Genomic DNA, 22930 nt, shown 5'->3' with positions numbered 1-22930 from the left:
TACACATTGCTGCAGAGGTTACGTTTGGGGGGGGGGGGGTTCGCCTGTCAGTTCTCAGACCATACACATTGCTGCAGAGGTTGCAGGGGTGGGGGTCCGCCTGTTAGTGCTCAGACCATACACATTTCTGCAGAGGTTACAGGGGTGGGGGGTCCGTCTGTCAGTGCTTAGACCATACACATTGCTGCAGAGGTTACAGGTGTGGGGGGGGGGGTTCGCCTGTCAGTGCTCAGACCATACACATTGCTGCAGAGGTTACAGGGGTGGGGGTCCGCCTGTTAGTGCTCAGACCATACACATTTCTTCAGAGGTTACAGGCGTGGGGGGTCCGCCTGTCAGTGTTCAGACCATACACAGTACTGCAGTGGTTACATGGGTGGGGGTCCGCCTGTCAGTGCTCAGACCATATACAGTACTGCAGAGGTTACAAGGGTGGGGGTCCGCCTATCAGTGCTCAGACCATACACAGTACTGCAGAGGTTACAGGGGTGGGGGTCCGCCTGTCAGTGCTCAGACCATACACATTACTGCAGAGGTTACAAGGGTGGGGGTCCGCCTGTCAGTGCTCAGACCATACACATTACTGCAGAGGTTACAAGGGTGGGGGTCCTCCTGTCAGTGCTCAGACCATACACATTACTGCAGAGGTTACAAGGGTGGGGGTCCGCCTGTCAGTGCTCAGACCATACACAGTACTGCAGAGGTTACAGGGGTGGGGGTCCTCCTGTCAGTGCTCAGACCATACACATTACTGCAGAGGTTACAAGGGTGGGGGTCCGCCTGTCAGTGCTCAGACCATACACAGTACTGCAGAGGTTACAAGGGTGGGGGTCCTCCTGTCAGTGCTCAGACCATACACAGTACTGCAGAGGTTACAAGGGTGGGGGTCCGCCTGTCAGTGCTCAGACCATACACAGTACTGCAGAGGTTACAGGGGTGGGGGGTCCGTCTGCCAGTGCTCAGACCATACACATTGCTGCAGAGGTTACAGGGGTGGTGTGTCCGCCTGTCAGTGTTCAGACCGTACACAGTACTGCAGAGGTTACAGGGGTGGGGGTCCGCCTGTCAGTGTTCCAACCATACACATTACTGCAGAGGTTACAGGGGTGGGGGGTCCGCATGTCAGTGTTCCAACCATACACAGTACTGCAGAGGTTACAAGGGTGGGGGTCCGCCTGTCAGTGCTCAGACCATACACATTGCTGCAGAGGTTACAGGGGTGGGGGGTCCGTCTGCCAGTGCTTAGACCATACACATTGCTGCAGAGGTTACAGGGGTGGGGGGGTCCGCCTGTCAGTGCTCAGACCATACACATTGCTGCAGAGGTTACAGGGGTGGGGGGGTCCGTCTGCCAGTGCTTAGACCATACACATTGCTGCAGAGGTTACAGGGGTGGGGGGTCCGTCTGCCAGTGCTTAGACCATACACATTGCTGCAGAGGTTACAGGGGTGGGGATTCTCCTGTCAGTGCTCAGACCATACACATTGCTGCAGAGGTTACAGGGGTAGGGGGGTCCGTCTGCCAGTGCTTAGACCATACACATTGCTGCAGAGGTTACAGGGGTGGGGGGGTGCGTCTGCCAGTGCTTAGACCATACACATTGCTGCAGAGGTTACAGGGGTGGGGGGGGTCCGCCTGTCAGTGCTCAGACCATACACATTGCTGCAGAGGTTACAGAGGTGGGGGTCCGCCTGTCAGTGCTCAGACCATACACATTGCTGCAGAGGTTACAGGTGTGGGGGGTCCGCCTGTAAGTGCTCAGACCATACACATTGCTGCAGAGGTTACAGGGGTGGGGGTCCGCCTGTCAGTGCTCAGACCATACACATTGCTGCAGAGGTTACAGGGGTGGGGGGGTCCGCCTGTCAGTGTTCAGACCATACACAGTACTGCAGAGGTTACAAGGGTGGGGGTCCGCCTGTCAGTGCTCAGACCATACACATTACTGCAGAGGTTACAGGGGTGGGGGGTCCGCCTGTCAGTGCTCAGACCATACACATTGCTGCAGAGGTTACAGGGGTGGGGGGGTCCGCCTGTCAGTGTTCAGACCATACACAGTACTGCAGAGGTTACAAGGGTGGGGTCCGCCTGTCAGTGCTCAGACCATACACATTACTGCAGAGGTTACAGGGGTGGGGGTTCGCCTGTCAGTGCTCAGACCATACACATTGCTGCAGAGGTTACAGGGGTGGGGGGTCCGCCTGTCAGTGCTCAGACCATACACATTGCTGCAGAGGTTACAGGGGTGGGGGGGTCCGCCTGTCAGTGTTCAGACCATACACAGTACTGCAGAGGTTACAAGGGTGGGGGTCCGCCTGTCAGTGCTCAGACCATACACATTACTGCAGAGGATACAGGGGTGGGGGGTCCGCCTGTCAGTGCTCAGACCATACACATTGCTGCAGAGGTTACAGGGGTGGGGGGGTCCGCCTGTCAGTGTTCAGACCATACACATTGCTGCAGAGGTTACAGGGGTGGGGGGTCCGTCTGCCAGTGCTTAGACCATACACATTGCTGCAGAGGTTACAGGGGTGGGGGTCCGCCTGTCAGTGTTCAGACTATACACAGTACTGCAGAGGTTACAAGGGTGGAGGTCCACCTGTCAGTGTTCAGACCATACACATTGCTGCAGAGGTTACAAGGGTGGGGGTCCGCCTGTCAGTGCTCAGACCATACACATTGGTGCAGAGGATACAGGGGTGGGGGGTCCGCCTGACAGTGTTCAGACCATACACATTACTGCAGAGGTTACAGGGGTGGGGGGTCCGCCTGTCAGTGCTCAGACCATACACATTGCTGCAGAGGTTACAGGGGTGGGGGGTCTGCCTGACAGTGTTCAGACCATACACAGTACTGCAGAGGTTACAAGGGTGGGGGTCCGCCTGTCAGTGCTCAGACCATACACATTGCTGCAGAGGTTACAGGGGTGGGGGGTCCGCCTGTCAGTGCTCAGACCATACACATTGCTGCAGAGGTTACAGGGGTGGGGGGTCCGCCTGTAAGTGCTCAGACCATACACATTGCTGCAGAGGTTACAGGGGTGGGGGTGGGGGTCCGCCTGTCAGTGCTCAGACCATACACATTGCTGTAGAGGTTACGTTTGGGGGGGGGGTTCGCCTGTCAGTGCTCAGACCATACACATTGCTGCAGAGGTTGCAGGGGTGGGGGTCCGCCTGTTAGTGCTCAGACCATACACATTTCTGCAGAGGTTACAGGGGTGGGGGGTCCGTCTGTCAGTGCTTAGACCATACACATTGCTGCAGAGGTTACAGGTGTGTGGGGGGGGTTCGCCTGTCAGTGCTCAGACCATACACATTGCTGCAGAGGTTACAGGGGTGGGGGTCCGCCTGTCAGTGCTCAGACCATACACAGTACTGCAGAGGTTACAAGGGTGGGGGGTCCGCCTGTCAGTGCTCAGACCATACACAGTACTGCAGAGGTTACAAGGGTGGGGGGTCCGCCTGTCAGTGCTCAGACCATACACATTACTGCAGAGGTTACAAGGGTGGGGGTCCGCCTGTCAGTGCTCAGACCATACACATTACTGCAGAGGTTACAAGGGTGGGGGTCCTCCTGTCAGTGCTCAGACCATACACATTACTGCAGAGGTTACAAGGGTGGGGGTCCGCCTGTCAGTGCTCAGACCATACACAGTACTGCAGAGGTTACAAGGGTGGGGGTCCTCCTGTCAGTGCTCAGACCATACACAGTACTGCAGAGGTTACAAGGGTGGGGGTCCGCCTGTCAGTGCTCAGACCATACACAGTACTGCAGAGGTTACAGGGGTGGGGGGTCCGTCTGCCAGTGCTCAGACCATACACATTGCTGCAGAGGTTACAGGGGTGGTGTGTCCGCCTGTCAGTGTTCAGACCGTACACAGTACTGCAGAGGTTACAGGGGTGGGGGTCCGCCTGTCAGTGTTCCAACCATACACATTACTGCAGAGGTTACAGGGGTGGGGGGTCCGCCTGTCAGTGTTCCAACCATACACAGTACTGCAGAGGTTACAAGGGTGGGGGTCCGCCTGTCAGTGCTCAGACCATACACATTGCTGCAGAGGTTACAGGGGTGGGGGGTCCGTCTGCCAGTGCTTAGACCATACACATTGCTGCAGAGGTTACAGGGGTGGGGTGGTCCGCCTGTCAGTGCTCAGACCATACACATTGCTGCAGAGGTTACAGGGGTGGGGGGTCCGCCTGTAAGTGCTCAGACCATACACATTGCTGCAGAGGTTACAGGGGTGGGGGTGGGGGGTTCGCCTGTCAGTGCTCAGACCATACACATTGCTGTAGAGGTTACGTTTGGGGGGGGGGGTTCGCCTGTCAGTGCTCAGACCATACACATTGCTGCAGAGGTTGCAGGGGTGGGGGTCCGCCTGTTAGTGCTCAGACCATACACATTTCTGCAGAGGTTACAGGGGTGGGGGGTCCGTCTGTCAGTGCTTAGACCATACACATTGCTGCAGAGGTTACAGGTGTGTGGGGGGGGTTCGCCTGTCAGTGCTCAGACCATACACATTGCTGCAGAGGTTACAGGGGTGGGGGTCCGCCTGTTAGTGCTCAGACCATACACATTTCTTCAGAGGTTACAGGCGTGGGGGGTCCGCCTGTCAGTGTTCAGACCATACACAGTACTGCAGTGGTTACAAGGGTGGGGGTCCGCCTGTCAGTGCTCAGACCATACACAGTACTGCAGAGGTTACAGGGGTGGGGGTCCTCCTGTCAGTGCTCAGACCATACACATTACTGCAGAGGTTACAGGGGTGGAGGTCCGCCTGTCAGTGCTCAGACCATACACAGTACTGCAGAGGTTACAAGGGTGGGGGTCCGCCTGTCAGTGCTCAGACCATACACAGTACTGCAGAGGTTACAAGGGTGGGGGTCCGCCTGTCAGTGCTCAGACCATACACAGTACTGCAGAGGTTACAAGGGTGGGGGTCCGCCTGTCAGTGCTCAGACCATACACAGTACTGCAGAGGTTACAAGGGTGGGGGTCCTCCTGTCAGTGCTCAGACCATACACAGTACTGCATAGGTTACAGGGGTGGGGGTCCGCCTGTCAGTGCTCAGACCATACACATTACTGCAGAGGTTACAGGGGTGGAGGTCCGCCTGTCAGTGCTCAGACCATACACTTTTCTGCAGAGGTTTTTAGGGGTGGGGGTCCGCCTGTTAGTGCTCAGACCATACACCTTTCTTCAGAGGTTACAGGGGTGGGGGGTCCGCCTGTCAGTGTTCAGACCATACACAGTACTGCAGTGGTTACAAGGATGGGGGTCCGCCTGTCAGTGCTCAGACCATACATAGTACTGCAGAGGTTACAAGGGTGGGGGTCCGCCTGTCAGTGCTCAGACCATACACAGTACTGCAGAGGTTACAGGGGTGGGGGTCCGCCTGTCAGTGCTCAGACCATACACATTACTGCAGAGGTTACAAGGGTGGGGGGTCCGCCTGTCAGTGCTCAGACCATACACATTACTGCAGAGGTTACAGGGGTGGAGGTCCGCCTGTCAGTGCTCAGACCATACACACTACTGCAGAGGTTACAGGGGTGGGGGTCCTCCTGTCAGTGCTCAGACCATACACATTACTGCAGAGGTTACAAGGGTGGGGGTCCGCCTGTCAGTGCTCAGACCATACACAGTACTGCAGAGGTTACAAGGGTGGGGGTCCGCCTGTCAGTGCTCAGACCATACACAGTACTGCAGAGGTTACAGGGGTGGGGGGTCCGTCTGCCAGTGCTCAGACCATACACATTGCTGCAGAGGTTACAGGGGTGGTGTGTCCGCCTGTCAGTGTTCAGACCGTACACAGTACTGCAGAGGTTACAGGGGTGGGGGTCCGCCTGTCAGTGTTCCAACCATACACATTACTGCAGAGGTTACAGGGGTGGGGGGTCCGCCTGTCAGTGTTCCAACCATACACAGTACTGCAGAGGTTACAACGGTGGGGGTCCGCCTGTCAGTGCTCAGACCATACACATTGCTGCAGAGGTTACAGGGGTGGGGGGTCCGTCTGCCAGTGCTTAGACCATACACATTGCTGCAGAGGTTACAGGGGTGGGGGGGTCCGCCTGTCAGTGCTCAGACCATACACATTGCTGCAGAGGTTACAGGGGTGGGGATTCTCCTGTCAGTGCTCAGACCATACACATTGCTGCAGAGGTTACAGGGGTAGGGGGGTCCGTCTGCCAGTGCTTAGACCATACACATTGCTGCAGAGGTTACAGGGGTGGGGGTCCGCCTGTCAGTGCTCAGACCATACACATTGCTGCAGAGGTTACAGGGGTGGGGGGGTCCGCCTGTCAGTGTTCAGACCATACACATTACTGCAGAGGTTACAGGGGTGGGGGGTCCGCCTGTCAGTGCTCAGACCATACACATTGCTGCAGAGGTTACAGGGGTGGGGGGGTCCGCCTGTCAGTGTTCAGACCATACACAGTACTGCAGAGGTTACAAGGGTGGGGGTCCGCCTGTCAGTGCTCAGACCATACACATTACTGCAGAGGTTACAGGGGTGGGGGTTCGCCTGTCAGTGCTTAGACCATACACATTGCTGCAGAGGTTACAGGGGTGGGGGTCCGCCTGTCAGTGTTCAGACCATACACATTGCTGCAGAGGTTACAGGGGTGGGGGGTCCGCCTGTAAGTGCTCAGACCATACACAGTACTGCAGAGGTTACAAGGGTGGAGGTCCACCTGTCAGTGTTCAGACCATACACATTGCTGCAGAGGTTACAAGGGTGGGGGTCCGCCTGTCAGTGCTCAGACCATACACATTGGTGCAGAGGATACAGGGGTGGGGGGTCCGCCTGACAGTGTTCAGACCATACACATTACTGCAGAGGTTACAGGGGTGGGGGGTCCGCCTGTCAGTGCTCAGACCATACACATTGCTGCAGAGGTTGCAGGGGTGGGGGTCCGCCTGTTAGTGCTCAGACCATACACATTTCTGCAGAGGTTACAGGGGTGGGGGGTCCGTCTGTCAGTGCTTAGACCATACACATTGCTGCAGAGGTTACAGGTGTGTGGGGGGGGTTCGCCTGTCAGTGCTCAGACCATACACATTGCTGCAGAGGTTACAGGGGTGGGGGTCCGCCTGTTAGTGCTCAGACCATACACATTTCTTCAGAGGTTACAGGCGTGGGGGGTCCGCCTGTCAGTGTTCAGACCATACACAGTACTGCAGTGGTTACAAGGGTGGGGGTCCGCCTGTCAGTGCTCAGACCATATACAGTACTGCAGAGGTTACAAGGGTGGGGGTCCGCCTGTCAGTGCTCAGACCATACACAGTACTGCAGAGGTTACAGGGGTGGGGGTTCGCCTGTCAGTGCTCAGACCATACACATTACTGCAGAGGATACAGGGGTGGGGGGTCCGCCTGTCAGTGCTCAGACCATACACATTACTGCAGAGGTTACAAGGGTGGGGGTCCGCCTGTCAGTGCTCAGACCATACACATTACTGCAGAGGTTACAAGGGTGGGGGTCCTCCTGTCAGTGCTCAGACCATACACATTACTGCAGAGGTTACAAGGGTGGGGGTCCGCCTGTCAGTGCTCAGACCATACACATTGCTGCAGAGGTTACAGGGGTGGAGGTCCGCCTGTCAGTGCTCAGACCATACACAGTACTGCAGAGGTTACAAGGGTGGGGGTCCGCCTGTCAGTGCTCAGACCATACACAGTACTGCAGAGGTTACAAGGGTGGGGGTCCGCCTGTCAGTGCTCAGACCATACACAGTACTGCAGAGGTTACAAGGGTGGGGGTCCGCCTGTCAGTGCTCAGACCATACACAGTACTGCAGAGGTTACAAGGGTGGGGGTCCTCCTGTCAGTGCTCAGACCATACACAGTACTGCAGAGGTTACAGGGGTGGGGGTCCGCCTGTCAGTGCTCAGACCATACACATTACTGCAGAGGTTACAGGGGTGGAGGTCCGCCTGTCAGTGCTCAGACCATACACTTTTCTGCAGAGGTTTTTAGGGGTGGGGGTCCGCCTGTTAGTGCTCAGACCATACACCTTTCTTCAGAGGTTACAGGGGTGGGGGGTCCGCCTGTCAGTGTTCAGACCATACACAGTACTGCAGTGGTTACAAGGATGGGGGTCCGCCTGTCAGTGCTCAGACCATACATAGTACTGCAGAGGTTACAAGGGTGGGGGTCCGCCTGTCAGTGCTCAGACCATACACAGTACTGCAGAGGTTACAGGGGTGGGGGTCCGCCTGTCAGTGCTCAGACCATACACATTACTGCAGAGGTTACAGGGGTGGAGGTCCACCTGTCAGTGCTCAGATCATACACATTGCTGCAGAGGTTACAGGGGTGGGGGTCCGCCTGTCAGTGCTCAGACCATACACAGTACTGCAGAGGTTACAGGGGTGGGGGTCCGCCTGTCAGTGCTCAGACCATACACATTACTGCAGAGGTTACAGGGGTGGAGGTCCGCCTGTCAGTGCTCAGACCATACACAGTACTGCAGTGGTTACAAGGATGGGGGTCCGCCTGTCAGTGCTCAGACCATACACATTGCTGCAGAGGTTACAAGGGTGGGGGGTCCGCCTGTCAGTGCTCAGACCATACACAGTACTGCAGAGGTTACAAGGGTGGGGGGTCCTCCTGTCAGTGCTCAGACCATACACATTGCTGCAGAGGTTACAGGGGTGGGGGTCCGCCTGTCAGTGCTCAGACCATACACAGTACTGCAGAGGTTACAAGGGTGGGGGGTCCGCCTGTCAGTGCTCAGACCATACACAGTACTGCAGAGGTTACAGGGGTGGGGGGTCCGCCTGTCAGTGCTCAGACCATACACAGTACTGCAGAGGTTACAAGGGTGGGGGGTCCTCCTGTCAGTGCTCAGACCATACACATTACTGCTGAGGTTACAGGGGTGGAGGTCCGCCTGTCAGTGCTCAGACCATACACATTGCTGCAGAGGTTACAGGGGTGGGGGTCCGCCTGTCAGTGCTCAGACCATACACAGTACTGCAGAGGTTACAAGGGTGGGGGGTCCGCCTGTCAGTGCTCAGACCATACACATTACTGCAGAGGTTACAGGGGTGGAGGTCCGCCTGTCAGTGCTCAGACCATACACATTGCTGCAGAGGTTACAGGGGTGGGGGTCCGCCTGTCAGTGCTCAGACCATACACATTACTGCAGAGGTTACAGGGGTGGGGGGTCCGCCTGTCAGTGCTCAGACCATACACATTGCTGCAGAGGTTACAGGGGTGGGGGTCCGCCTGTCAGTGCTCAGACCATACACAGTACTGCAGAGGTTACAGGGGTGGGGGGTCCGCCTGTCAGTGCTCAGACCATACACATTACTGCAGAGGTTACAAGGGTGGGGGGTCCGCCTGTCAGTGCTCAGACCATACACAGTACTGCAGAGGTTACAAGGGTGGGGGGTCCGCCTGTCAGTGCTCAGACCATACACAGTACTGCAGAGGTTACAAGGGTGGGGGGTCCTCCTGTCACTGCTCAGACCATACACATTACTGCAGAGGTTACAGGGGTGGGGGTCCGCCTGTCAGTGCTCAGACCATACACATTGCTGCAGAGGTTACAGGGGTGGGGGTCCTCCTGTCAGTGCTCAGACCATACACATTGCTGCAGAGGTTACAGGGGTGGGGGTCCTCCTGTCAGTGCTCAGACCATACACATTGCTGCAGAAGTTACAGGTGTGGGCAGTCCACCTGTCAGTGCTCAGACCATACACTTTTCTGCAGAGGTTTTTAGGGGTGGGTGGTCCGCCTGTCAGTGCTCAGACCATACACATTGCTGCAGAGGTTTTTAGGGGTGGGTGGTCCGCCTGTCAGTGCTCAGACCATATGCTTCATACTACTTCAAATTGGTCTGCATAGCTGTCGTCCCAGAAGGAACCAATTCTAAAGATGATGCACAAGAAAGCCCACAAACAATTTACTGAAAACAAGCAGACTAAGGGAGTGGATTACTGGACCCATGTCCTGTAGTACGACGACACCAATCTAAACGTATTTGGTTCAGACGTGTGTAGCAGCAACCAGGTGAGGAGTACAAAGAGAAATGTGTCTTGCCTACAGTCAAGCATGATGGTGGGAATGTCATGGTTTAGGATGCATGAGTGCTGCTTGCTGTGGAGAGCTACCGTTCATTGAGGGAACCATGAATGTCAACATGTACAGTGACATACTGAAGCAGATCGTGATCCCCTCCCTTCAGAAACTGAGCCTCAAGCACGACCACTGCTTTGCACTCATAAATAAACTGTGGGTAAAGGTTCTGAACTGGCCAAGCATGTCTCCGGGCCTAAACCCTATTGAGCATCTGTGGGACATCCCCAAATGGAAGGTGGAGGAGTGCAAGGTCTCCACATCCACCAGTTCTGTGATGTCTTCATGGAGGAGTGGAAGAGGATTCGTGTGGCCACCACTGAAGCTCTAGTGAACGCCATGCTCAAGAGACTTGCGGAAGAAAATATTGACACAGAAAATACTGATACTGAGCACAGTTTGGCCATTTTCACTTAGGGGTGTACTCACTTTTGTTGCCAGCAGTTTAGACATTAATGGCTGTGTGAGTTATTTAGAGGACACCTGATATTTATACTGTTACACAGTGTTACCTTGTGTCATTTCTTCAGTGTTATCCCATGAAAAGATAGAATAAAGTACTTGTGATATTGTGCGTGTATGTGTATATATCGTTTTTTTTTTTAGCTGCTTAGAGGACTTGAATCTAAAGTTATTTGATGGCAGATAGTATATGGTGCAGCACCACCGTTCTGGAAAGCCAAGCCAAAGGCCTAACATGGCAGCCATGGGGGCTTTCAGCAGGCGCCTCCTACACAGATGCCACTTTGTCTAGTCATAGCGATATCACGCGTCGGGGGTCTTCTGTCACTAGTGTCTATAGCAGCGAGGTTTTGGTGTCTGATGCTGGGGTCCACCCCATCTTGTCATACTGAGGCTTCCACGTGTAGGTAATGAAGTACAGCAGATAAATGATAGCTCCTCTCGTTCCGCTGGCCCTATAATCACGTCCAGGCCTCGGAGGGAGCGCGGGCTGCAGTCTGGTGCGAGCAGATGAGACTCGCAGTAAGAGCCGAGACAAGTGTCATTTTTCTATAATGTTTCCCCTTCCCTCCCGTCTTCTGCTCTAGGGCGATAAGTCTGTCAGAGTGATGCGCTCGCTGCTGGCGACACAGCAAACCTTTGTAGATAGACTGGTTCATCTCATGAAGGCAGTGCAGCGTGAAAGTGGCAACCGCAAAAAAAAGGTACGTGCCCTCCTCTAATACAACCAGAATCCTTCTCACATCTGCCGAGCAGTGTCACGTCTGTGCCACACCAGGACACCGGCTGTATCACCCAGACACGTACATATTAAAGTTCTGTGACCACTCATAAGAAAAATGACTCAAGTTGTGCAATTCCTTAATTCACTTGTGGATTATAAAAATGGATATGAGACTAGAGAGATGGCCGTAAGATGGGTAATGCACAGATATGTGGATAGATGGATGATAGATATGAGATGGACAATATGAGGCAGATGGAGATAGTGTTATGAGACAACTAGAGATAATTGTATGTATTTATGAGAGAATACCCGTGTTGGATGGGTAGACAAATACAGAGATATTACATGGAAAAATAGATGCACAGACGTGGACAAGACAAATGAATGTGTGACAGATACAGTGATGCTTAGATAAACATTAGATTGCTAGTTTGACATGAGGTGATGGCTACCTATGAGACGGATACATAAAAAGATAGAATACTAGATGCATAGATAGAAAATGTATACAGTGATAGATACATAGATACGATGGATGGGTTACTGGAAGGGTGGGTTACTGGAAGGGTGGGTTGCTGGAAGGGTGGGTTACTGGAAGGGTGGGTTGCTGGAAGGGTGGGTTACTGGAAGGGTGGGTTACTGGAAGGGTGGGTTACTGGAAGGGTGGGTTGCTGGAAGGGTGGGTTACTGGAAGGGTGGGTTGCTGGAAGGGTGGGTTACTGGAAGGGTGGGTTGCTGGAAGGGTGGGTTGCTGGAAGGGTGGGTTACTGGAAGGGTGGGTTGCTGGAAGGGTGTGTTGCTGGAAGGGTGTGTTGCTGGAAGGATGGGTTGCTGGAAGGGTGGGCTGCTGGAAGGGTGGGCTGCCGGAAGGGTGGGCTGCCGGAAGGGTGGGCTGCCGGAAGGGTGGGCTGCCGGAAGGGTGGGCTGCCGGAAGGGTGGGCTGCCGGAAGGGTGGGCTGCCGGAAGGGTGGGCTGCCGGAAGGGTGGGCTGCCGGAAGGGTGGGTCGCCGGAAGGGTGGGTCGCCGGAAGGATGGGTCGCCGGAAGGATGGGTCACCGGCAGGATGGATAGGTTCCTAGACGTGATTAATATAGATAAAGAGATTAATACAGTATCACATAGATAAAGAGGTGAGCCACAGCCCCACAGGACCACCATATACAAACTTCAAAAGAAGGCAGCATCCCAGTCATTATCTATGGAAAGATCAGGTGTTTTCTTTCACTACCCTGTTTCCCCGATAGTAAGACACCCCCGAAAGTAAGACGTAGTGGGGGTTTTAGCGGGGTCGGCTAATGTAAGACGTACCCCGAAAGTAAGACGTAGTAAATACCATACTGCTGAGTAGTGTCGGGGTCGGCCGAAACTCGATGGTTCCCAGGGTCTGAAAGAGAGGAAACTCTCCTTCAGGCCCTGCGATCCATATTTAAGTGTAAAATAAAGAATTAAAATAAAAAATATCGCTATACTTACCCTCTGACGCGCCCTGGTACTAACCGGGAACCTTCCTTCCTTCGAATCAGCGCTCCCAGGACCTAGCGGTGACGTCGCGGCTTCTGATTGGTCGCGCGAGCGGTCACATGGGCGGTCGCGCGACCAATCACAAGCCGCGACGTCACCGCGACGTCACCGCAAGGCCCTGGAAGCGCTGATTCGAAGGAAGGAAGGTTCCCGGTTAGTACCAGGGCGCGTCAGAGGGTAAGTATAGCGATATTTTTTATTTTAATTCTTTATTTTACACTTAAATATGGATCGCAGGGCCTGAAGGAGAGTTTCCTCTCCTTCAGATCCTGGGAACCATCCAGGGATACCTTCCGATACTTGTGTCCCATTGACTTGTATTGGTATCGGTATCGGCGATATCCGATATTTTTCGGGTATCGGCCGATACTATCCAATACCGATACTTTCAAGTATCGGACGGTATCGCTCAACACTAGTACGGTAGTAAACTGTACGTTGGAAAAAAAACGCAGCGTTTTTTTCTCCAATGTAAGACATACCCCAAAAGTAAGACATAGTGGGACTTTTGAGTGGTAAAAGAATGTAAGACACTGTCTTACTTTCGGGGAAACACGGTATGTATGCTTACGCATGGGATAATAATCTCCCTCTTTTTTCATGCATGTTTGACTGGAGCTGCCTTATTGAGCACATACGTTCTCGACTCTTATCTAATTGGATGACATGCTCATTATAGGGTTTAGGAGCCGCCGCCTGGAAACACAAGACATGAAGTACCGTATATACTCGAGTATAAGCCGAGATTTTCAGCCCAAATTTTGGGGCTGAAAGTGCCCCTCTCAGCTTATACTCGAGTCACGGTGGGTGGCAGGGTCGGCGAGTGAGGGGGAGAGGGCGCTGAGGCATACTTACCTGCTCCCGGTGCTCCTGGCGCTCCCCCTGCCGTCCCACGGTCTCCAGGTGCTGCAGCTCTTCCCCTCTTCAGCGGTCACGTGGGACCGCTCATTAGAAAAATGAATATGGACTCCACTCCCATAGGGGTGGAGCCGCATATTCATTTCTCTAATCAGCGGTAACGGTGACCGCTGATAGAGGAAGAGGCTGCGGCACTCGGAGACCGTGGGACGGCAGGGGGAGCGTCAGGAGCGCTAGGACTAGGTGAGTATTTTATATTCACCTGTCCGCGTTCCACACGCCGGGCGTCGCTCCATCTTCCCGGTGCCGCTCCATCTTCCCGGCGTCTCTCCGCTCTGACTGTGCAGGTCAGAGGGCGCGATGACGCATATAGTGTGCGCGCCGCCCTCTGCCTGAACAGTCAGTGCGGAGAGACGCCGGGACCAGACGCCGGGAGCTGCAAGCAAGAAAGGTGATTATGGCTTTTTTTTTTTTTTATTGCAGCAGCAGCAGCAATGGCACAGCTTTCTATGGTACATCAATGGGGCAATAATGAACGGTGCAGAGCACTATATGGCACAGCTATGGGACAATAATGAACGGTGCAGAGCACTATATGGCACAGCTATGGAGCAATAATGAACGGTGCAGAGCACTATATGGCACAGCTATGGGACAATAATGAACGGTGCAGAGCACTATATGGCACAGCTATGGGGCAATAATGAACGGTGCAGGGCACTATATGGCACAGCTATGGGGCAATACTGAACGGTGCAGAGCACTATATTGCACAGCTATGGGGCAATAATGAACGGCGCAGAGCACTATATGGCAGAGCTATGGGGCAATAATGAACGGTGCAGAGCACTATATAGCACAGCTATGGGGCAGTAATGAACGGTGCAGAGCACTATATGGCACAGCTATGGGGCAATAATGAACGGTGCAGAGCACTATATGGCAGCTATGGGGCAAGAATGAACGGTGCAGAGCACTATATGGCACAGCTATGGGGCAATAATGAACGGTGCAGAGCACTATATGGCACAGCTATGGGGCAATAATGAACGGTGCAGAGCACTATATGGCACAGCTATGGGGCAAGAATGAACGGTGCAGAGCACTATATGGCACAGCTATGGGGCAAGAGTGAACGGTGCAGAGCACTATATGGCACAGCTATGGGGCAATAATGAACGGTGCAGAGCACTATATGGCACAGCTATGGGGCAATAATGAACGGTGCAGAGCACTATATGGCACAGCTATGGGGCAATAATGAACGGTGCAGAGCCCTACATGGCACAGCTATGGGGCAATAATGAACGGTGCAGAGCACTATATGGCACAGCTATGGGGCAATAATGAACGGTGCAGAGCACTATATGGCACATCTATGGGGCAATAATGAACGGTGCAGAGCATTGTATATGGGGCACAGCTTTATATGGAGCATCTATGGGGCAATAATGAACTGTATGGAGCATTATATGGGGCTCCTGATTCAATATGGATATTCAAAAACACTTAACCTACTGATGTCTCAATTAATTTTACTTTTATTGTTACCTATTTTTATTTTTGAAATTTACCGGTAGCTGCTGCATTTTCCACCCTAGGCTTATACTCGGGTCAATAAGTTTTCCCAGTCTTTTGTGGCAAAATTAGGGGGGTCGGCTTATTCTCGGGTCGGCTTATACTCGAGTATATACGGTATTTACAGATTAACAATTACACTGGGGTTTTTTATTCTTATGATGAATTATCCATTCCGGCATCTTCAGCTACATATGTGTCCCCTTATTAAAAATAAAAATAAATCCTCCTGAAATTGTTCTGTGACCTCACAGCTCATCCTTATGTTTCAGAATGAACGGCTGCAGGCCTTATTGGGAGATAACGAGAAGATGAACCTCTCCGAGATCGAGCCAATTCCTCTACCACTAGAACCTCAGGTGAAGATCCGGGGAATCATCCCAGAGAAAGCCACTCTATTCAAGGTAACGCACATCCATCTGAGGGGCTAAAGGGACTGATATATGTCCAACCGAGCCCCCCACACACATTGCATGGTCAGCTGATCCGGGTTTGGCCGACTTTCGTTTAAGGAGTATCTTGGCCTTAAGGCTACGTTCACATTTGCATGAAATAATGCATTTTTAGATTCTGGACATGTCTTCCTTAAACCAGTTCAGCACCTGGCCTTTTACCCCCCCTCATTCCTGATCAGATACAATTTCAGGGTTTTTTCATACATGTGGTTTAAAGAGCTATAAATATGCAAATTTCCCAGCTTTAAAGAAACCCAGTCTCCTCTAACCTTCTGCCAAAAACCAGCAGCCATGAGTTCTTCTAAGCCGCTGCCTAGCACTCTGAAAATGAAAATGGTGGAGAGCACAAAGCAGGAGTAGCAGAAGATAGCAAAGCTTTTTCAAGTTGCCCTTTCCTCAGTTTGAAATGTAATTAACAAATGGCAGTTAACAAGAACAGTGGAGGTCAAGATAAGGTCTGGAAAACCAAGCTAAATTTCTGTGAGAGCTGCAAAATACCTTTAGAAAGATTTAGCAGACTCTGGAGTTGTGATACATTGCTCTACTGTTCAGAGACACCCGCACAAATATGGCCTTTATGGAAGAGTCAACAGAAGAAAACCTCTCCTGTGTCCTCACCAGAAAATTCAGCATCAGAAGTATGAAAAAGAACATCTAAACAAGCCTGATACAGTTTGAAAACATGTCCTGTGGACTGATTAGGTTGAAATTGAACTCTTTGGCCACAATGATCTTGAGTATGTGTTGAGAAAAAAGGTGCACAGAATTTCAGGAAAAAAATATCTCGCCAACCATTAAGCATGGGGGAGGTGGGCGGTTCAATCATGCTTTGGGGTTGTGTTGCAACCAATGGCACGGGGAACATTTCACAGGTAGAAGGAAGAATGGATTTAATGAAATTTCAACAAATTCTGAATGCAAACAATAACACCATCTGTAAAAAAGCTGAAGTTGAAAAGATTATGGCTTCTACAAATGGATAATGATCTTAAATGCACGTCAAAATCCACAATAGATGACCTGAAAAGGCACAAGCTGAAGGTTTTACAATGGCCCTCACAATCCCCTGATCTGGACATCATTGAAAATCTGTGGCTAGACCTTAAAATAGCAGTGCGTGTAAGATGATCCAGGAATTATAATACATATTATTTTCCCGTGTAACTGAGGCTGGTATATTGGCCCCCAGTTAAATTGGAATTTGTCCTCCTGGGAAGATAGAAGATCTGTCTGACTGGGTCTCCTAGAACCCAGCAGCTCCTGTTTCTTCCCTACACCCAACGATTACATGACCACTGGGTCAGGAAGAAGGAGCACTATTATCTCTTCTTATTACTGCCTGTCACGGATCCCTACTCCGTGGTGTAACTAATTCGTCACATGCCCGCTCTCAGCACGTGGGTTGTGCCTGCAAGGATTAATCTGTCTCCTAACTCTCAGTCCAGCATTCAACCTCTGCCCTATGCTGTAATGGGAGCATAAATCACACACCTACCCAGGCCACACACCCGCTCATACACGCTGCCACCACTCACCGAATACACTGGCGATGAGTCCCGGAAATATTAGCACTAATAATGTCTACCACTCATAAGGCTCACACACCTTAGGTTATGGATTATTTTAGAACATTCAAGTTTCAACTTGTTAAAGTTTTATACTTTAATAAAAAAGGTTCAGTGGTTACAGTAAGAAAAGGTATAAAAATATGATAATAAAAAGACGTACAACTTATGCAAAACAGTATAAAAATAAACAGGAGGAACTTAAAGAAATCATCTAACTGGTAGTTTGCTTACTTATCCCTGAGGGAATGGAGTTGGTGGAACACAAAAGCGTCTCAGGCTGCCCTCACATGTGAACAAGTTTCTCTGTATACAGCCCTACTTTATAGCTTTGGTCTGAGGTCTGGTTTCTAGACCAACCCCTCAGGTTAATATTATAATTGCTTGGTTTTTGATTGGATCACGGCCGCGCCCCCCAGTGAATATATTATTTTCTCTTGAGATCTTTTGTGTAAAAGTTCTCACAGAGATACTATCAGGCCATAATTAACATCTCTCTTCCAAGAGCTAGGAGGTGTCAAATGTTACCTTTCTTCTTGGCTTCCAGCAGTACCCCCTGGTGAGATTGGAGACAGAAGTCTACTTGTGTCAGGAAAATACCTGGGTGTGACCTGCAGCTTTTCAAGACATATGTTACATTATTGCCAGCGACATAATAAATCTATACATAGTCCACTGTGTATATGTGTATGTGTATATATATATATATATATATATATATATATATATATATATATATATATATATATACATATATACATATACATATACACGCACCTATTTCACCACACTGCCCAACCAGCACTTGTTGAGCACTGTATATGTAGCGATAGAGGGGTCAGAGGTGGCTTATTACCGTCTCTGCCTCCGTGATCACTATATACACAGTGCACAGTTTGTGAGGAGCTCGGCCGTGTCTGACAGCCGGATCTTTTCTCCCGCAGCTGCATGGTCTTATGCAACTGCTTTACTATGTAGTGACGTTTTAGAGCATCACTGGAGAGGAGAAGGACCACCTGGACCTGTAAAGTTTAATGGTTGTCTAACACTAGCTAAGGATCAGTATAAATTGGATCAATAACTTCTTAATACCGTCATCTCCACTTTTCTCTGCAGAGCGCCCTAATGCCAGCAAAGTTGTATTTCAAAACCGAGGACGGAGGGAAATATCCAGTGATATTCAAAAACGGAGATGACTTACGCCAGGACCAGCTGATCCTTCAAATCATATCGCTAATGGATAAGGTAAGAAATCACACCACAAATGAAGTCTTCTGGAAACAGACTGCTGTCTCATTATTGGGATCCAATACACATCGGTACAACAAACTCGCCCCTTTACCCCTCATCCGTCAGTCTACAATTCATGGAGCAAATGCCATGGTTGGGTTATCTTAAGCTTGTGTATGACCACGACGCTCGGCTCTACTTCTATGTGGTCAAAAATGACCTGAGAAGAGCTCTGAAGAACCAAAGTAAGTTACCAGCTCTTCCTTCAGAACAAGCCCACTGATGGGTTCTCAGTGAAATCATTCTTCAGACAGCAATAACTGGTGCCTCACAGCGGCTACTGAGGGTTTTTTTTTTATGAAACACAAATGAAAAAATTATTTTTAGCCAGCTATACAGTTGTGCTCAAAAGTTTACATACCCCCGCAGCTTTAACATCTAAGAAAATAAAGAACCTCATCCACAACTACCACAAAAGACTTCAAGCTCTCATTGATATTACAGGGGGCAATACATGGTATTAAGAAATGGGGTATGTGAACTTGTGATCAGGGTCATTTGGATGTTTTGGGTTGTCATTATGACTTAAAAAGAGAAAACACAGTAGTTTGACAATAAATGGCTTCAGCCAACCACTAACCATGAGTTGTAAACGTTTGAGCACAACTGTACATACATTTAGGATAATGTCCCCTAACCTTTCCATAGTTTTAGAATTGAAGACCATCTTAGTTTTCCCCATCTTCATAAATAATCTTGGAAACTTCTTGTAAAAACTAGCACTTTTTTTCAATTTGCTGCCTTTTAAAACTTACAGTAATTTTTGAGATATTGGCACTTTTCTTTACTGCTTGTTGACTAGGAGACCGACCACCACTGCCGTCTTGTTTGCAAGCACTGTGCTGAAACAAGCCGGGGCGAGGAGGTAGTGGCAAGGTCAGGCGATCTTGGCCAGATTCAGAGCAATGCTTAGAAGATCAGTAGAAAAGGCGCTTGTAACCACTGAGCATGATCTGCTGTCTAGCTGCGGTGGTCGGTCTCCATGGCAATGAGTAGTCAAAAAAAGTGCTAATATCTCAAGAAGTTCTGAAAATTTTAATAAACAGTAAATTGTAAGGGCGTATATTTACAAGCACGTTCCAAGAATATAGTCATAGTATGACCTACACGATTGTCAGGGGTTTTTTTGTTTTGTTTTCAGCTTTTACGGAAGGAAAATCTGGATCTGAAGTTAACCCCCTACAAGGTTCTGGCAACAAGCACAAAGCACGGTAACGACTCTGCATCCCGTCCTCTATTTGTCCCCTGTGTCCCAGAGCGCAGTCCACTTCCGCCTTGGTCCCAGTAATTGGCGTCTCCTTTTATTAATGCCTGCCAATATCTGACAACCCATGTTACCCCACCCCGAGAGCCAGAAACGCACTGCCCCTTCCCTCTATGCAGGCGACTATTGTGCTAACATGGGCACAAATAGTCCCCTTTGTTGTCCCCATTATTCCACTTTAGTGTCGCTTAATGGAAATCACAATAAAATTAGAGAGAAGTGTTAGCGCGATCTGCACAAAGTGCTGCTTGTTCTCCCGTCACTTAGGGAGCTGCTGAAATCTAAAGTCTTGTGACTGAAGTGACAGGAGCTGAGCCGCTCGGCTCCACATCCATAGCTGAAAGGAAAACACTCCTTGTTCTCAATATGTCTTCAATGCAATGTCCTCCTCCTTACAGGATTCATGCAGTTTATTCAGTCAGTTCCTGTTGCAGAAGTCCTTGCCATCGAGGGGAGCATACAGGTGGGTATGTCACATTACTACGAGTCTGAGACTTACAGTCTTCTACATAGAAGGCAGTATTATAGTAGTTATATTCTTGTACATAGGGGCAGTATTATAGTAGTTATATTCTTCTACATAGAAGCCGTATTATAGTAGTTATATTCTTGTACATAGGAGCAGTATTATAGTAGTTATATTCTTGTACATAGGGGCAGTATTATAGTAGTTATATTCTTGTACATAGGGGCAGTATTATAGAAGTTATATACTTGTAAATAGGGGGCAGTATTATAGTAGTTATATTCTTGTACATAGGGGTAGTATTATAGTAGTTATATTCTTCTACATAGAAGCCGTATTATAGTAGTTATATTCTTGTACATAGAGGACAGTATTATAGTAGTTATATTCTTCTACATAGAAGCCGTATTATAGTAGTTATATTCTTGTACATAGGAGCAGTATTATAGTAGTTATATTCTTGTACATAGGAGCAGTATTATAGTAGTTATATTCTTGTACATAGGAGCAGTATTATAGTAGTTATATTCTTGTACATAGGAGCAGTATTATAGTAGTTATATTCTTGTACATAGGAGCAGTATTATAGTAGTTATATTCTTGTACATAGGGGCAGTATTATAGTAGTTATATTCTTGTACATAGGAGCAGTATTATAGTAGTTATATTCTTGTACATAGGAGCAGTATTATAGTAGTTATATTCTTGTACATAGGAAGCAGTATTATAGTAGTTATATTCTTGTACATAGGAGCAGTATTATAGTAGTTATATTCTTGTACATAGGAGCAGTATTATAGTAGTTATATTCTTGTACATAGGAGCAGTATTATAGTAGTTATATTCTTGTACATAGGGGCAGTATTATAGTAGTTATATTCTTGTACATAGGAGCAGTATTATAGTAGTTATATTCTTGTACATAGGGGCAGTATTATAGTAGTTATATTCTTGTACATAGGGGCAGTATTATAGAAGTTATATACTTGTAAATAGGGGGCAGTATTATAGTAGTTATATTCTTGTACATAGGGGCAGTATTATAGTAGTTATATTCTTGTACAAAGGGGCAGTATTATAGTAGTTATATTCTTGTACATAGGGGGCAGTATTATAGTAGTTATATTCTTGTACATAGGGGCAGTATTATAGTAGTTATATTCTTGTACATAGGGGCAGTATTATAGAAGTTATATACTTGTACATAGGGGGCAGTATTATAGTAGTTATATTCTTGTACATAGAGGGCAGTATTATAGTAGTTATATTCTTGTACATAGGGGCAGTATTATAGAAGTTATATACTTGTACATAGGGGGCAGTATTATAGTAGTTATATTCTTGTACACAGGAGCAGTATTATAGTAGTTATATTCTTGTATATAGGGGCAGTATTATAGTAGTTATATTCTTGTACATAGGGGCAGTATTATAGTAGTTATATTCTTATACATTGAGGCATACTATATAATTGTCTAAGGGTCACTTCCGTCTTTCTGTCTGTCCTTCTGTCTGTCATGGATATTCATTGGTCGCGGCCTCTGTCTGTCATGGAATCCAAGTCGCTGATTGGTCGCGGCAAAACAGCCACGACCAATCAGTGACGGGCACAGTCCGGAAGAAAATGACCGCTCCTTACTCCCCGCAGTCAGTGCCCGGCGCCCGCATACTCCCCTCCGGTCACCGCTCACACAGGGTTAATGCCGGCGATAACGGACCGCGTTATGCTGCGGGTAACGCACTCCTTTACCGCCGCTATTAACCCTGTGTGTCCCCAACTTTTTACTATTGATGCTGCCTATGTGGCATCAATAGTAAAAAAAAAAATGTAATGTTAAAAATACTAAAAAAACAAAAAACCTGCTATACTCACCCTCCGTAGTCTGCCGAGCCGCTCGCGCCTGCTGCCATCTTCTGTTCCCAGCGATGCATTGCAAAATTACCCAGAAGACTTAGCGGTCTCGCGAGACCGCTAAGTCATCTGGGTAATTTTGCAATGCATCACTGGGAACGGAAGATGGCGGCAGGCGCGTGCGCGCATCGGGACAGCTTCGCTGGATTGGATCCCGACGGGTGAGTATAAAACAATTTTTTTTAATTTTTTTTAACAGGGATATGGTGTCCACACTGCTATATACTACGTGGGCTGTATTATATACCGCGTGGCTGCTATATACTGCCTGGCCATTGTTACACACTATGTGGGCTGTGTTATGTACTGCGTGGGCAGTGCTAGATATTACGTGGCCACTGTTATATACTGTGTGGGCAGTGTTATATACTACGTGACTGGGCAATATACTACGTGACTGGGCAATATACTACGTGGCTCTGTGCTGTATACTATGTGGCTTTGTGCTGTATACTACGTCGCTGTGCAATATACTACGTTGCTGTGCAATATACTATGTCGCTGTGCAATATACTACGTAACTGGGCAATATATTACGTGACTGCAATATACTACGTGACTGTGCAATATACTACGTGACTGTGCAATATACTATGTTGCTGGGCAATATACTATGTGGCTGGGCAATATATTACGTGACTGGGCAATATACTACGTGACTGGGCAATTTACTATGTGGCTGAGCAATATACTACGTGGCTGAGCAATATACTACGTTGACATGCATATTCTAGAATACCCGATG

At 49.5% G+C, this 22930-nt stretch overlaps 1 protein-coding gene across 1 annotated transcript in view; it reads left to right on the top strand.

Moving 5' to 3' along the window:
• PIK3C3 (phosphatidylinositol 3-kinase catalytic subunit type 3) overlaps window positions 1-22930 on the top strand; it is a 257560-nt gene that overhangs the window by 118359 nt on the left and 116271 nt on the right. Inside the window, exons 16-20 of the mRNA XM_069747182.1 lie at window positions 11137-11253; window positions 15506-15637; window positions 18370-18498; window positions 19685-19754; window positions 20206-20270. Of these exons, the coding sequence (XP_069603283.1) occupies window positions 11137-11253; window positions 15506-15637; window positions 18370-18498; window positions 19685-19754; window positions 20206-20270 (513 nt within the window). The remainder of the gene's footprint in view (window positions 1-11136; window positions 11254-15505; window positions 15638-18369; window positions 18499-19684; window positions 19755-20205; window positions 20271-22930) is intronic.

Source organism: Ranitomeya imitator, chromosome 1 (assembly GCF_032444005.1).
Source record: "Ranitomeya imitator isolate aRanImi1 chromosome 1, aRanImi1.pri, whole genome shotgun sequence".
Classification (NCBI taxonomy): Eukaryota; Metazoa; Chordata; class Amphibia; order Anura; family Dendrobatidae; genus Ranitomeya; species Ranitomeya imitator.
The sequence above is the reverse complement of the archived record's forward strand: the minus strand, read 5'-3'. Positions and strand labels throughout refer to the sequence as shown.